The sequence below is a fragment of the Ruditapes philippinarum genome, unplaced genomic scaffold (genome assembly GCF_026571515.1).
Source record: "Ruditapes philippinarum isolate M1 unplaced genomic scaffold, ASM2657151v2 ctg32_1_1_1_1, whole genome shotgun sequence".
Taxonomy (NCBI): domain Eukaryota; kingdom Metazoa; phylum Mollusca; class Bivalvia; order Venerida; family Veneridae; genus Ruditapes; species Ruditapes philippinarum.
This window is the reverse complement of record NW_026860502.1, coordinates 689,238-707,165: the sequence shown is the minus strand read 5'-3', so window position 1 is coordinate 707,165 and position 17,928 is coordinate 689,238. Positions and strand designations below refer to the sequence as shown.

The following is a 17,928-nucleotide window of genomic DNA, read 5'->3' as shown; positions in this document are numbered from 1 at the left end:
TTTTAATCAAGTCCTCACTATACATAGTACAAAGGAGTTTCATTGAAACTAAACAACATTTAAGCCCGTGGACCAGCTGTTCCACGGGTTTCATCGGAGTTCTAAACTCCCGTAGTTTACTTAGGCATGCCCATCTTTCACCCACCGTGCTATGGGGCGCGTTTTCCATACAGCGCGGAGCTAGTAGACACTCGTCAAAATTACTAAAGATGTTTCACTGGGCCCCGCCCCGGCCAGGGTCCATTTGAAAATTTTATCTCCCTATTAGAGTGGGCATTATTCAGTTTAAGCTCTAAACTTGTGGTAACAATATTAAAAATATAGTAAGTTATCCTTTTATATTAAAAGAAAGAAACTGTATATACGGTAGTCTTAACGTTTATGCATATAGAGGAAAATCAAGATGTACGATCCCCCTTGAGAGACTGAGTGCTCGAATTTTGGGAACTCGGCCAACATAATGTTAGTGAGTCTTTTGGATTATAGATAGCATAACCTTTGGACGCCAATAGGAGACTATTCATCTAATAAAATGTTTTCATGCTCAATATCTAAGCTCTAGCTCTTTACTTAGTTTTCCACTATTAATTAAGAAAGAAATTTCTCTTGAAGTTTTGGTACTATATGCATATAGGGAGAAACCTACAATTGACCCCCCGGGGCGGGGCCAAATTTATGACCCAGGGCCTTATAATTTGAACAAAACTTGGTAGGACCACTCATTAGAAGACGATGTTTCATGCTAAATATCTTAGCTCTAGCTCTTTGCGGTTCTTTTAAAAGAAGATTTTTTTAAGTTTTACTATATGCATAAAGGGGAAAATCAATGGCCCCCTGGGCGGGGCCAATTTTGACCCCAGGGCTTTTATTTGAACAAACTTGGTAGACATTCACTAGCAAGAAGTTTCAGTAGCCAAAATATCTAAGTCTCTAGCTCTTAACAGTTATTTAAAAGAAGATTTTTTAAGTTTTTACTATATGCATATAGGGAAATCAATGACCCCTGGGGCGGGGCCAATTTTGACCCCAGGGCTTTAATTTGAACAAACTTGGTAGACACTCATTAGAAGATGTTTCATGCCAAATATCTAAGCTCTAGCTCTTAGGGTTGTTTAAAAGAAGATATTTAAAGATTTTTCTTTCGGTTGCCATGGCAACCAGAGTTCTGCATGGAATTAAATTCTTTGAACAATTTTTAAAGGTGACCACCAAAGGAACATTCCTGTGAAGTTTGCATGAAATTGGCTCAGTGGTTTATGAGGAGATGTCATTTAAAGCAAAAGTTTACGGACGGACGACGGACGGACGGACGCCGGACGGACGCCGGACGAAAAGCGATCACAAAAGCTCACCCTGTCACTTTGTGACAGGTGAGCTAAAAATAGAACGTGTTCTAACTTTCTTGCAAGGAATTATCTTGTTGGATGTCACATATTTTCTCTTTAAAACTCATTCAAGTAGGGTGTCTACACTATCCAATACAAGAGAATATGATACTTGCATTCAACTTCAAGACTTGGATAGATGTAGACGGGCCCTAAGAGACATTATAACACTTAGTTTTAAACATATTTATTTACAATTGTAAGCTCAATTGTAAAACAAGTTCTTGCAACTTATATTAATCACTTTCGAGTCTGCTTCCTGGAACCAACCAGTACTGGTGTCATATGAAGAAACATGGTCGTGACCCGAGTAGGGCTCGAACCCATGATCTCTGGGTTGAGAGGCAGACACCTTAACCACTAGGCCACAGCTCCCCTCAACTTATTAAGTGAAACCTGGGGCTACAAAAGATGTTATTGGGGTTACTTAATTCTAAAATTTTAATATCAAAAGTCAAAACACCCTGAAATAAATTAACAGTGAATTATTTTGAGTTTGAAGGCAATTTTAAGGCATATGCATTATACATGCCCTATGGGAGACAAGGATGAGACAACAGTTGCTCCAAAGAAAACAAATGATTTTGCCAAGGGTCAAGGGGAATAAACAAGCTGAAAATACAACCAATTTTAACACCATTTTAACCGATGATTTAGATCGCCAATCAGTTTACAATGAAAACCTTGGGAGAAAATGAGGACCTTTCCTTAAGTCTGTACACTGGACAGACAAAAGATACCCCCCTACACCACTTTCCTTTCGGTAGCTGATATATCACATTGCTAAATTTACAGTAAGCAAAACAAAGTTAATCTTTGCTTTGGATAGATGTTTATAACAAACAAAGATAAAATGTTCTATAAACATACCGGTACCCATCTATAAACTAAACAAGCATCTGGTGTAAGCACTTTGCCAGGTATATAAAGATTTAAGTACCATATTTATGGGTCCATTAATTAATGCAGTGCAGTTATAAATTGGCATAAAGATGAGTCAGAAGTCATTAAAACTGATAATAAAATCAAATATATCAAAATATACAGACTTACAGACCAGAATTTCCGACAAGGGGGAGATTAATTTGTGAGGAACACAATGCAATATCTCAAAAATTTACAACTACAAAAAATTGTACCAATAGTATTTTGGGGGAAAAACGCTAAAACTTTACTTAAAACTGAATAACACCCATTAACATGCATTTTGGTTACATGCTTTAAAAAACATTTCAAACTTTGTTAGCACAGGGAAAAAAAAAACAATTTTTTTCTTGTTTTAAGATGAAGTTAATATTTTTGTGTTTTTATAAAAAAAATTAAAAATCAAAATGTTGAAAAAAGAAAAAATGTATTTTTTAAACTGATATTACCTTCTCTTAATTTTATTTAGTTCAAACTCCTTCTCTTTCTTCAAAATATGACTCATAACTTCAAAAATTTAAAACAAGCAAGATCCACAGACTGACAATTTTTATCAAGTTATAATTTGAAACAATAAATTGTACTTACTTTTTCCAACAGACAAAAACTGCTATGACACTATCCAGATAATATAGCTAGAGACACATTAAGATGGCTATCTCAGATATTTTAACTTATGACAAATGCTTGAAGCTATCATAATTTACATATGCTATAAATTTTACCTACATACATTTGTGCTTCAAGGAAATTATGATTTATAATGAAAATCTGTTTCTGTGCAAAGTTAAACTGTTTAATACACCAGTCATAATAGATCTTAATTGAGACATCAATTCAGTTGGCAAATTGCTGGTTTAAAGTAAACAAACAGCTGGGTGGAGCCTATACACTAGAATGTTATGCATTGTTATCATTTTGCGGTCAACAAAATTTAATGTACCTCAAAACTTCAAATATTTGATAAAAATGAATGGATAAAGCTCAATACGACATGCTTGAAACTCCAAAGTTGTCTTCATACAAACAGCAACATTTAAGAGTTAAAGAGCCTTTTTTCACCCATTGGTAAAAGTCTTCATGGCTGAGTGTGCCAAATGTAGAATTTTTTAATCTTGAAACTAGGTCAGGTATGAAACAAGTCAGTCAGAAGTTTACATTAAATTTTGTCAATTTTTTTTATTTTTTTATTTTTTTGTTATTTGGACACCATTATATTTTTGAGGAAAAAGGGCATTTTTTGACAGCAATCTAAAGATGTGTCTAGTAACATGATATAGTAACAAATTATTTGGACAAAAGCCGGGTATGTTGGACAATACTACATAAACTCAGCATGTAACCAATGTAATAAGCTTCACATAAAGACCATAAATATGTCAAACTCTTCAACTTTTATTTAATATTATATATGTAACAACCAATATCTCCTTAAGGCTATTTCTCCATATTACAAGATAAGTATATAAATTATACACACATTAATAGGTCATTAACGATAAGTGTGACCTACATTATAAATGGTACAAATGACATACACTATAATTTGATCAATTACAACCACTTTAAAAGGAAGTAAAATTTTTCTAAATATTGAAGATTTTTTATTTGCCCTTGTACAATCAAAATTACACCTGTCAAAGTGTTCAGTGTTCATTAGTGAAGCAATTCAAGATTTAGCCATTAATGTATTATCACCTTTATACCTGCAGTATTCTACATAGTACATTATAATTTTATAGTCATCATCAGATACAATATATTTTTTTTCCAATGGAAAAATAATTATATAAGTTCATAAACAATGATAATCTATGAACACCTTTTGCTGAATGAAAGTTGACACTTAATACTTTATAGCATTGCCATAACAACCAGTGGCTACCCTAGTAATAAAAGCATGATCTAGGAAACCAAAAACAATTTCAAATCAGAAATGGCTCATTTTAGAAAGGTTTTTTTATTTCAGTAAAACAATTCACCCTATTACTTCATTGTTCCACATTCACTTGAAGTGTCAATCAATTGGTTTATCTGCTGGGGAAAAAAACACTACCATATCAGAAATATCTGACAATAAACTCAGCTGATAATAAACTCTCTCCATGTATGATATCTGCAGACAACCTGACAATATATCAATCAGACACTATCTTCAACATTGTGTACAAACACATGTATATCAATCATTTCACATATCTCAAATCATATTTTTTTTAAAATCTTAACAACAAAGAAAATGCACCTTAATACTGTAAACACTTCAACATCCCAGCAGGGCGTGGCATTTTACCACTCTAATACCAGGTACAGACAATCAGATCAAAATTTTAAACATACAATTTTCCAGCAATGATTTTTTTTCATTCAAAATCCATAGAATAAATTCCCCAAAAACATAAAATTTAAACCTATTTTCGTTCCACAGCACTGATAAGATAAAACACAAAAAATTGTCTTTTTTTTCTCACCTGTCTGTGTAAGTGTACAGCTGACAAAATCACCGCAGCTATCAACACATATAATACTTGTCAGCATAAAATCCAATATGTTTAATATAAATAGAAAGTCGATCTTTGATGAAGCAGAGTATCACGTTTAATATTGTTACACGACAATCAGTCTAAGACTTGTTATAGAATTATGTTAAACATCCCTCTTGGTATTTTTGGTATGCAATCAATATGTAATACTACTTAATGCTACCAGTATTAAGTCACGGTAAACAGCCTTTTAAGGTCAAATTCCGTAATGAATTCATAAATATTATATATATATACATGTATATATATATATATAAACTGTTATACTCTTACCGTACACATCTATTTTATTTCTGCATTTAGCGTTAAATGTAAGAGACAATTAATACTGCACTGAATATCAAGTTTAAATGTATTAAATAAATTGTATCGTAAATTTTATCTTGCATGTATTTAGTGCACTATATTTTAAAAATTCAACAGCTTGAATTTTAAGTATTTATAATAGTACCAAATTTTCAAAAATTTATAAAAAGTTACTTATACCATTATTTATACTGAAAAACTTCATTATTAGTTAATCTACCAAAGTCTTCCCTTTTAAATAAAACTAAATACAATGGGCAACTTTACCCCTTACGGGACCCCAAAATTGTGTTTTGGGCAGTCTAAAATCCCCGCATGCTAATCAGTTATGTATAAAAGGTGCCATTACTTGTTAAATCTCTTCACAAGTATTAAATGGCAGCCAGTACTGTTAAATCGCTACACAAGTATTAAATGGCTGGCACAGTACTGTTAAATCTCTACACAAGTATTAAATGGCTGCAAGTACTCTTAAATCTCTACAAAAGTATTAAATGACTGCCAGTTCTGTTAAATCTCTACACAAGAATTAAATGGCTGTCAGTACTGTTAGATCTCTACACAAGAATTAAATGGCTGCCAGTACTGTTAAATCTCTACACAAGTATTAAATGACTGCCAGTTCTGTTAAATCTCTACACAAGTGTTAAATGGCTGCCAGTTCTGTTAAATCTCTACACAAGTGTTAAATGGCTGCCAGTACTGTTAAATCTTTACACAAGTATTAAATGGCTGCCAGAACTGTCAAATCTCTACACAAGTATTAAATGGCTGCCAGTACTGTTAAATATTAACACAAGTATTAAATGACTGCCAGTACTGTAAATCTCTACACAAGAATTAAATGGCTGCCAGTACTGTTAGATCTCTACACAAGAATTAAATGGCTGCCAGTACTGTTAAATCTCTACACAAGTATTAAATGACTGCCAGTTCTGTTAAAAATCTCTACACAAGAATTAAATGGCTGCCAGTACTGTTAAATCTCTAAACAAGTGTTAAATGACTGCCAGAACTGTTAATCTCTACACAAGTGTTAAATGACTGCCAGTTCTGTTAAATCCTTCTACACAAGTGTTAAATGGCTGCCAGAACTGTCAAATCTCTACCACAAGTATTAAAAATTGGCTGCCAGAACTGTCCAAATCTTTACACAAGTATTAAATGGCTGCCAGAACTGTCAAATCTCTACACAAGTATTAAAACTGGCTGCCAGTACTGTAAAAATCTCTACACAAGTGTTAAATGACTGCCAGAACTGTTAAATCTCTACACAAGTATTAAATGACTGCTAGTACTGTTAAATCTCTACACAAGTGTTAAATGGCTGCCAGTACTGTTAAATCTCTACACAAGTATTAAATGGCTGCCAGTACTTTTAAATCTCTACACAAGTATTAAATGGCTGCCAGTACTTTTAAATCTCTACACAAGTATTAAATGGCTGCCAGTACTGTTAAATCTCTACACAAGTATTAAATGGCTGCCAGTACTGTTTAAATCTTTACACAAGTATTAAATGGCTGCCAGAACTTGTCAAATCTCTACACAAGTATTAAAATGGCTTGCCAGTACTGTTAAATATTAACACAAGTATTAAATGACTGCCAGTACTGTAAATCTCTACACAAATATTAAATGGCTGTCAGTACTCTTTAATATTTACACAACTATTAAATTACTGCCAGTACTGTAAATCTCTACATAAGTATTAAATGGCTGCCAGTACTGTTAAATCTCTCCAAATGCATTAAATGGCTGCCAGTACTGTTAGATAATAGATATGTACACAAGTACTAAAATTTAATTAAATGGCTGCCAGTACTGTTAAATCTCTACACAAATTGTGTTATAAATGGCTACCAGTGTTTTTTATATTGTTTAGTATATTAATCCGCTGCCAGCACTTCCATACTGTACAAAAAGACTGTAAAATATGGCTTATGTCTACTCATCATTAAATAGCCAAAAGAAATACACAAAGGCAACATGAACAACAACATCAAGTGATCATGTTTTAGTGAACACCATTTAAGTGACAGGTAACATGGCAGGATACAGACAGATACACCAGATATATTTCACCCAATTTAACAAATATTTCACCTAACAGGTGAAGTCCACTTAATACATACTTAACATTCTAGCCCATTCTACTTATATTTTACCACAGGTACATAAATAACCTGTCAGAAACAAGAACCTGTGGTATACTTAAGGGCTATTGTTTACATAGCTGTCTAATTTATCTTCTTGATAATGTTTTTGTTATTGTTGTTTTCCCCCTTTAGATAGTCTGGTTCATGAACCTAACTGCAGAAAATGCATATTTTTTCCAAAAATAACTCCAAATATTCCCAATTACCATAGAAAATATTGCAATATGACAGTTGTTGCCATCCATTTTTTCCCATTCTCACAGTTTCACAACTTAAATGTTTCCCATTTGGACAGACCCTTGGTATCCAGATAGTCCAAAATGGGGAAAAAATGGAGCAAAACATCAGGTCTTAATTATCTTAATTTATCAAATCAATTAACTGAACTTCTGATACACATGCATGTTGAACTTGGCTGGCTTGAGGTCTGTACAATGTATATAAATATTTGATGATCTCAAGGTAGGGTTAATTAGGTGTGTGGCACACATATGTCAATCTGACCCAAGCATGCTAAATATTTTAATTGAAGGTATCAGATTCTAATGAGATTGGTATTTATTTTGCTATCTTAATATTTCTTGTAGTAACTCTGAAAATAGCATCCAAAAGTCAGAATTATGCCAGACTTTTATTTTTTCATGTGCAACTCATATTTTATATTCTAAACAAAGCCGTTCACAAAATCTGAGTCAGTAGTGGGTTAAGAAAATTAATAAGGCATGAATAAACCTTAATGCTGACTTGGAATGATGCTCCAGTTTAAACAAGTTTCAAGAAGGCAAAAAAGTTTTTAAATTTTATGCAATTTCATCCATGGTGACCAGTCAACAATTTAGGTACAGAGCAAGATTTAAGATTGGTTGAAATTTTGTCTGGTAAATCTCTTTACATCTCACATTGTTTCAAAGAAACATCTTAAAAGTTTGTTAAATTTAGTTCTCTTGAACCCTATCAAGATTGAAAAACAAATTTCAATCTGATCAGTTATCTGAAAAATAAAATACCAATGCATTCCAATTTCCCCCCCCCCCCCCGGTAAGGTTTTAAGTCACACCAACACAGTTTTACTGGTGGAGAAAGACCTCAGGTGCCACTCCATGCAATATTTCAGGCTTAAATAGGAACCCCCAATATTCTGTATGCTACCTGGATAGCTTCGTCACAAAAATCCAAAGTCTCTGTTAAAATTTTACCCGCAGCAAAGAGGAGCAAGTGACTTAAACTACTTGACCACCGATGCCCTGTCTGATCATAAAATCTCTTAAATTTTTAATTGACTTTTCCAAATTCAAAGCAGGGCAAATTCATATACAGTATGAAATAGTTATGGTAGTGCTCAAACCACTAAAGCAGCTATTTATACTTTCACAACGAATTCTTGTCAGCAACAAAAATATATCACGAGAAAAAGAAAAACTTTCTTAAACTGAATATTTTAGAAGTTATTTTGACAGTTGCAACTTATATATATGAGTATGAGGCACAACATATTCTTAAGACAAAACAAGAGCTGTCAGTAGGATGGTGTGCTCAACTATTCCCAGTGCTTAATAATAAATAGTGTAGAATTTTCTAATTTCAATAGTGCTTGATTGTAAAATAAGAGCCTGGATAATGCTGAATTTTCTAAGTTCAATAGCACAATATAACTCACTATTCTTTGGAATAGTTGAGCTAAAAGGGAATTCAATTGCACTTAAGAGCTTTCAAAACAGAAAATTATTACATTAATGTTCAGCAAAATTATCCTCATAATGAAATCTTGTTCAGCATTTCCTGCACTTTGGATTTGCACCAGAACCAAAATTGGAAACCAGGTACTATTGTAGAAGTATTTTATGTTTAGAATTAAGACTTAATTACACATAATATTTATTTAGTCAACTAACTTTTCAGAAGGGGTTGGATTTTTTTTGTAATTTTGGGAGAAACAGAATTCTTTTTTTTTTCTCTTTTTTTTTGATGGATGGCATTAGGACTGAATTTCAAACCAACAAACATACAGACAATAGCCAAGGTTAAGCTTTTAAATGCTTAAAAGTGAGTTACATGTAACTCTAAATTGTTTTTTCTTAGTTTTTTTAAAAACAGTCCATAAATATACTATCTAAGGAAACTGGTATATATATATATATATATATATACAAAAAGGGCATTTTTTGTTCTTATATACAACAGTTAAACAATTTAATCTAATAAATTCAAACACACAAATAAAAAGCTAAAAAGGGCCATATGTCACAATATTATTCAGCATTTTACATTGAACCCCTGTAATAATTTTGTAAACAAAAGTCCATGTGGAATTTAAATAGCATTTAAAATTTTAAACAGCTATACAGTAATTTATTAATTACTTAATCCAAATCAATAGTGATTACAATTAGTAAGGTGTTTTAAATCTTAATCAAATTACTTATGTTACGAATGTTTTAATCCCAAACGATCAAAATAAAATATATAAAACAAGTCATTAAAGACCACAAAAATAATAACCAATTAAACTTTTATGTAAAATACAACTTACATTTTGAATTTCTATATAAAATCCTCACTGAATAATAAACTAAATGAAAAAAATAATCTTGAAACCCAGTCTGCAGACCTAGATTACACTAGCAGGAAATAGCACACAATTAACTCTGGAACCAGTCAAGCGAATATTTAAATTCAAAACTTGTGATCCGGGAGATTATTCCTGCAACAAAGGAACCTCTGATACACCACAGAGCTTCTATGTATATATAGACCAGCAGCTAGAGACAGTGCTTCATTCATACAAGATTTCTCAATGAATCCAAAAGAAAATTTATATAATATTATATGTGATATTTTTAGAAAGTGGATTAAGATTTTTGATGTTTTACTTTCATTTATTCTTATTACAGCACCAATGTTCCCTATAATTCTTTATATACCCATGAAAATTTGAGAGCAGCAACCTAAATGAATTTAAAGCATTTTTTTTATCTTATAACTTTGCATGATTGATATTAAAATTGAAATCAATTACAACAAACTTTTGAAAAAAAGTCATGGTCAACATCTCACTTTTAGAGATATCTTCCCCTAAATATTTGGTTTTGCTCTTTTAGTTTACTTTTAAGGGAATACACTCAAAATCAAGCATTTCCATATCTTATTTTTCCCCAAATCATTTATTGTTGTTTCATTTAAAGACATTAAGCAAAGATTAAAATAATTCTCTCTAACAGGCAAATTACATGTACTATAAAATAAATTTACTGCATTTTTCTTAAATTCTTCAAAAAGAGGGGGGACCTAAATAAAAGAAAATGTTCCAAAAGCAGCTACTGAATACAAATCTATCAAACAGAATTTCAATTTGTTTGTTTGTTTGGTTTTACGGCACACCAACATAATCCAGGCCAAATAGGGCAGAAACAGGAAAGATGATTTTGGCTAACCTCGGGTGTTACAAACTAAAAGCAACACCACTGGTCAAAACCACCAAGCCCACGGGAGCTTAGAGATGCATAGACTCCTAGTAACTCGAACCCATTTAGTTGCCAGTCTTATGATCATGCAGGGATATAATTATGGTAGTTGTCATTCTGATCATATGCTGAAGCCTTAAAGGGAACCCATCAGCCACAAGGGAAAAAAATTTCACCATGACGGGGAATAAAGACATGAAATCAAATGAGGCAATGCTTGAAAATGACATGATAGACTGTGTTTGAATTACCTTTCTGCTGAAGAAAAATAAAAAGATGAAGTTGGCCACCTAGAAATATGATAGTGTAATGTATAGACAGGTGCCTCAACCACAGCAAGTTACAAAGAATAACACTGAATCTTCCTTATATCCTAAATTACCAAAGTGCTGAAACATTAACATCAAAGGACAGGAAAAACATAAAAGTCAGAAAAAAATTAATATTTTAATTATGTTTCTATGGAAATTCAACATTTAAGAACCCATTGACTTTTGAAATATAGAAACATACACAAAATTTAATATTGATAATTTGATAGACTATATGATCTAAAATTGAAATTTTGATTTGCTTAAATCTATGCAAGTTACCCTTCAGATACTCTAGTATAAGGGACCCACAATAATGTTGCAAAAACTTTTGGCCCAACCCTTTTTGTATAATTATGTAAAAATGCAATACAATTTTGATAATTAAACTTCAATATTATACACTACAAACAATGGCAGTATTCTATAAATAAGTTACTATCTTTTCTTAATTCCTTTTTCTCAATAGAAGTAAATCATAAGGTAGGTTATTGCATCTCAAATTTACCTAGAACAGAGACACCCAGAATTGATTCCCTTATCTCTAGGCATCTTATTTTTAATTTCTTTTATCAATCTATACTGACACATGCATTAATGGGATATCTCAAGAACTGATGCCAAGTTTATGTTGTCTTTGTATGAGAGAAAATTATACATATTTCAAATTCCAGCTTACTGGAAAAAAAAGTGATGTGAGATTTAAACTGTTATCAGATTTTCAGGATATACACCTGTGGCTTCAAGTAAAAGGCAAAACAATGACTGTCAAAGTGTAAGGTGAAGAACAATATTTTACATATAATTATACTCTCTTTATATTTACTGGTGTTTGAACCTCAGTGCAGGAACTAAAAGTGATCAACCATTAACAGTATAGATCCAGGCCAGTAATTGGCCATTTGTATAGTCAGACAGGCACTATTCTGTTGGTACATGTAACTCAACTTTTGTATTTCATTATAAATTTGAATCCTTCAGACATTAGAACAACTGTTCCAAATTCAAAACAAGCCCAAGGTAAATCCATTACCCAAATTTTACAAATTCACCAGGTTTAGGGATAAGTTGTAACAGCCAGGCAAGTTATTCAAAATTTTCTCAACAAACTTAGAAATTTAATTTATTTCAATAAATGCATTATTTTAAATTTCATGAATTACAATTAATCTTATCAAATATTCTGACATTTTTATTTTTAGGAGCTTTGAAATTTTAGTATAAAGCATTAAAACTGTGTGAAAGGTCAATAAACTGTGGAAACTGAAGAAAAGACTCATTAAGATAAGGTGTCTTATTGAAGACCTCTTTCATCCTCTTAAATAGAGTCTTTGTTTACAAAACATGATGAAGTTGAAGAATTACCTATAGACTGGGCTACCTGTGGTTACTATATTAAGATTGTGTTATGGAAATCTGCAAGAGGGTGATAACACCACTTCTAATGCAATAATTTCCATGCAATAAATTCTAGGTACGTCTTAAAATTTCCCTGTTGAGTCATCATTATAACAAATGGCATTTCTAAAGTAAACCAAATTGAGTTAACATTTAAATTTTAAGGCTGCAGCCAAAATATTTAAAGAAAATCAAACTCAGGAAATCTGAAAAATGTTAAAAGATTATAAGAAAAGTAAAAATATTGAAGATTCAAATAATAGTTTACATGTTATCTGTGTTACAACATGTTATCATGACCATGGCTGAAATATCCTGATTTTCAAAAGTTCCACCTGGATATCACGCCAACACCAAATAAATATATTTCACTTTAATGTATATTCATAATCAACAAAGTAACTTAATTACATCAATACTGACGTTGCTAAGGAAGTTTATGACGTCGTGACGTTATGACGTCATAATGACGTTATATAAAGTTTACCAAACAAAAATTAAGATGAAATTAACAGTTTTAACCAGAAGTGAAGGTAATTGTATATACTATTGCATGTTCTTCCCTCCAGTAGAACCTACCACCATTTCCAAAATTGTGTAAATAAAATCAGTGGCCTGTATTTGTGGGATTACAGTACAAAATTTAAAACCTAATAGTAAATCTATAAATTCTGTCTGTGCAATCTGCCCAGTGATTTTTTTTTCAATTTTCAAAACAACCTGTGGCTTTCTGAAGGGGAAAATATAGCGCGATAAATCAGAAAAGGGGAAAATCAAATTCCAACATCTGAGAATGGAGTTTACCCACACATTTTATAAAATTTTCAATTTCAATTTAATTTAACATGCATGGTACACAGCAGAGGTTATAGGGACAGCTTTCTGTCTTCTAGCTGATGTAATAAGTCAGATGCTGTTAAGTAATGGTTCTGATGAAGAAGTGCACAAGGCATTTCAGGGGAAAATATTAGCTTTTTTAGGGGAAAATATACCTATTTTGAGCTAGGGGAAACAGCTTTTATTCGGCTGTAAAATACAGGAAAAAAAATCACTGCTGCCAGTCTGCTTCTGTGTACTCCAGATAATCCTGAACATAAATTTTGATAGGGTCAATTACAGGTATTATGTTTATCATTGAGAATTCCACCACTATCAATCACATAGGCATAATTGAGCTAGTTAGAGTTCTTTTTACTTGTAAACCCAAACAGTGCAGAATTTTGACAAAATAGAACTTAAGTCTAATTTAAGAGTTTATTATCTAAATTTCTGACAGTGGAGTATAAATATTATGAATTAACATAAAGTCTGCTGTGCAGAGCAATTGATACTTAGTAAAAAAGGAGATTATGATAAAAGTAAAACACAACAGTATAGAATAGTAACCCTATTTCAAATGTAAAAGCATTTTAATACACTTGTTACTATATATAGTAACAAAATTGCCCATGATTTCAACTGATTATGAGTGTCACGTGATTTATTATGAGTTTGCGGCCCAGGGCCGAGAACTAGATATCAGCCCGCAGAACTAATGCACGTGCACAAACTGAAACAATGACGTAAGATTTTACGTCATCAAACAGTTAACTGTAAAAGTGAAAGTAGGTTTTTAGCATGAATCGTTTGATTTTATGATGAGAGCTTTTAAAAAGCGTATTTCGTACAAACACATTTTTTAACTATTGAAATTTAAATAAATAATACGACAAATTCATTCCGAACAAAAAAATAAAGTAATATTTGCTTCTAGATTCTAGTGTACTTTGTACACATAAAAAGTAAACAACTCTGTAGAAGTAACTGAACAGTAGAAGTACAGACAGGAATTTCAACGAAAGAAATATCAAAGAATTTGTTTTAGAATAATGCTACTATTAAAGATCTACCAAGTGTATTAAAGACATTAATACACGTCTTAGTTGTGCCAGAAGGTGATAATCGGCCCTGAAATGAATAATGCCCTTGGGGTCATTATTTATTTTGCGGGCCGATTATCACCTTCCGGCCCTACTCTGCCGTGTATTAATCTCTTAATGATTTGAGAAAGATTGGCCAAATAGCCTGCTAGAATGCCTGTAGATAAAATTGCATCATAAGTATACATGTATGAGATATCCCAATGGGATTGTGACGTAGTATGTTGACCTAGATTGGCAGTAAAAATAGTAAGATAACAGACAGCGACTGTCAAATTATTTTAAGCAACAATATCAATCAAATAGAGGAAAGTATTGATTAACTTGAAATTGCATCAGGTAAAACACAATTTTCTCCATGTCATATACAATATCAATCTGTACCAGCCATATCTCCAGCGTTAACTCAGAAAATAAATAGACCATGGGACATAAACATGATTGACCTTTACCTCTGAAACCTCGTGTGAATGACAAAAAACAAAACATCGCCGAATTTAGGAGAACTCCGAATTTGGGTCACAGTAGGATACATTATTATATTCCATTTCATAATCAATTACTCTCCTCCAATACCATGAAGTCCCAGATAAATTCTCCCATCATATGCACCCTGAGACATAGCCTAAATCAACCACATGTCATATCAGACTTTATGGACTATGCTTTACTTCTTTCTGCTGCCAGAGATGTTATCTATGGGTAGACAGACGTTTCACTATTGAGACGGTTCACACCAAGACGGTTCACACCAAGACGTTTCACTCCCAAATGGGAGTGAAACGTCTTGAAGACGTCTTGAAGACGTCTCACTCCCTTTTTATACCAAAATTATTTTGATACTTATGATATGCTAAAATAGACATAAAATATTGAATTGAACTAAAATAGACCCTTAAATTTAATCAATTAAAAATGGGGATTTCACTTTTTTTCAATGGCTTAAAACTCATTACCTTAAGTTCTATCATTTCAGTTATTTTATCTTCTTTATTGTTGTAATGAAATAAGGTGTTTTTCTATTCTTTGATCCATATGTGCAATTATCACATTATTTCACTTAAGGAAAAAATATTTTTGATTAAAATAACACTTTAATATAACTAATTATTTGATCTTTTGTAAAAATGGACTTAATAGGCAATTTTAATTGAAAGCATAACAATGTCGTGACAACAATTAACTTTGAGTAACGTGTGTTTTTGTTGTTAATTTTAAACATGATGATGGGATAAAAAATGTTAAATTATTTAATGCTTGTATACTATACAGTAGTGCTTTTGCGATATACATTTATGTAAAAAAATTTAATGTCCATTGAAATCAGAAATATCTTTAAATTAAATTAGAAGCATTGGGACTTTTTCATATTTGTCATGTATAATCATTTTTTGTGACTAAAATTCATTTATTTATATAAACAAAACTTATGGAGAAGTTTCTGTGTTTAAATTGGCTGTTGTCAAAAAATAGTTTAATGGTCCAATAAACCACTGATTAGTAAACTGTTGATGCTTAAGTGCAGTGTTTATACAACTGATTTAAACGTGGTGTCAAACTGTAAGTTGATTGTCTCAGTGTTTATACAACTAATTAGGCGATGAGATAACACCAAAATGACTTAAGTTTGTAAAGAACAGAACAGAGAACTGTTCTGTTCTGTTCATAAGTTAGTTTATTGGCTACTGTTTAATAAATTAATGAAGAAAATAATTAAAAAAACATAATATATTTTATACACATGTTTCGCATATCATTGTTTAAGACTTACAAAAAAAAATCAAAGTGATATTGAAGAAATTTGTCTTTCATTTACACCTCTTATCACTCAACCCATAATTAAATGAGTAATCTTCTAATAATTTGTATTAACAATACCATTGAAATCAACAAAATGAAACATTAAATTGAATTTCCTTTTTACAATGTTTGATATTAATGAAATTAAAATTTGTCAACTTTCCTAGTAAACATCTAAAAATTGGGAGTGAAACGTCCATACAATTGACAAAATGGGAGTGAAACGTCTAGGTGTGAACCGTCTTGGGAGTGAAACGTCTCAATAGTGAAACGTCTTGGGAGTGAAACGTCTGACATTCCTATCTATGTCTCTGGATGAACCAATAATAATAAAAATATTGGCAATATTTTGAGCTTTTTGTTTCCAATATATTGCTGCATTTAGACATACATTCAAATCCCAAATAACCCCATCTATAACCCCTCCCTGTAAATTTTCAATTATAAATTTTGGGGAAAAATAAGAATTTCCCCCACAAATGATTTTTACAAAAGAGACATGGTAAAATGTTAGGTTTTAACCCTTTTTATAAAAAAAAAAAATTGAAAAGGGATCTATCAATTATTTTTTTGCCTGACAAAAAACCGATAACCAATTGACCACATAAATTGAATTTTCTGTTTATCGCGAAAACTAACAAATTTTAATTTTCCCAAATATAAAAACAAGGGAAATTTTTAAAGTTAATCGATAAAAAGGATAAAAATCTAAAAATTTTAATTGTCAAAAGGTTTAACTTATAAATATAAAGTTAAAATTTAAAAAAGTTCCCGCAAATTTTCTAGTCTTTTCTTGTTTACGAAAACTGTCAACTTCCTTTTCTGCGCGCGCGCGAGATTTAAAAGGACCTGTTATGGAACGCCGCAACTGGATGATTTTTCCTAGTTCATAAGTGGTAGAATCTATAATAATTTTGAAATTATATTAATCTATTTTGTGCGTTAGCAGGTAGAGAGGCTGTAGAAAGGAATGGAATGGAATGGAATAGATTGAGTAGAGCAGAGCAGAGCAGAGCAGAGCAGAGCAGAGCAGAGCAGAACATAATGGAAAATCTAATATTTATATAGATCTATTAAGTTATTTTAAATAAGTGAATAAGGGAGATAAAGTAAATGAAAACCACGTAACTGGTAAGCAAAAGAGTCCTTTACCTAGCTAGTTTAAAGAAAACAAAAATTCAGATATAATAAAAAAGAGGTCATAAAAATGATATCTCAATATAAACTTTTCTGGTCAGGGACCATCAACCGGACACTTTTTGAACATTTTTCTTTACAGATTTCATAATTTCAAACCTAGAGACCTGAAAATTTGACACAGTACAGCTATGTTCTTCTTCTAACTAACAAACTAGTTTGTTTATTTCTGATTATATTGACACTTAAGTCTAAGGCCTATGAAGGAGGGTATCAAAATTACCTTAATTGTCCACACTACATTACCATGTGTCCGGACGGATTTGTACTTGCCGTGATTTAATTCAGATATAATAAAAAAGAGGTCATAAAAATGATATCTCAATATAAACTTTACTGGTCAGGGACCATCAACCGACACTTTTTGAACATTTTTTTTACAGTTTCATAATTTCAAAACTAGAGACCTGAAAATTTGACACAGTACAGCTATCCTGTTCTTCTTCTAACTAACAAACTAGTTTGTTTATTTCTGATTATATTGACACTTAAGTCTAAGGCATATGAAGGAGGGTATCAAAATTA

General features: G+C 31.7%; 1 protein-coding gene across 5 annotated transcripts in view; it reads right to left on the bottom strand.

Annotated features, from left to right (window-relative positions):
• Window positions 1–12,919, bottom strand: part of LOC132760340 (cysteine and glycine-rich protein 1-like) — a 29,286-nt gene extending 16,367 nt beyond the window's left edge. The window contains exon 1 of one of the 5 annotated variants that reach the window (XM_060752308.1): window positions 12,756–12,919. In XM_060752308.1, the coding sequence (XP_060608291.1) occupies window positions 12,756–12,790 (35 nt within the window). In that variant the 5' untranslated portion in view covers window positions 12,791–12,919. Of the gene's footprint in view, window positions 1–2,758; window positions 2,830–2,897; window positions 3,037–4,780; window positions 4,931–9,847; window positions 9,867–12,755 lie in introns of those variants that run through there. The other 4 variants (XM_060752309.1, XM_060752310.1, XM_060752311.1 and 1 more) reach the window with 4 other exon arrangements.
• Window positions 12,920–17,928: the final 5,009 nt, after the last annotated feature.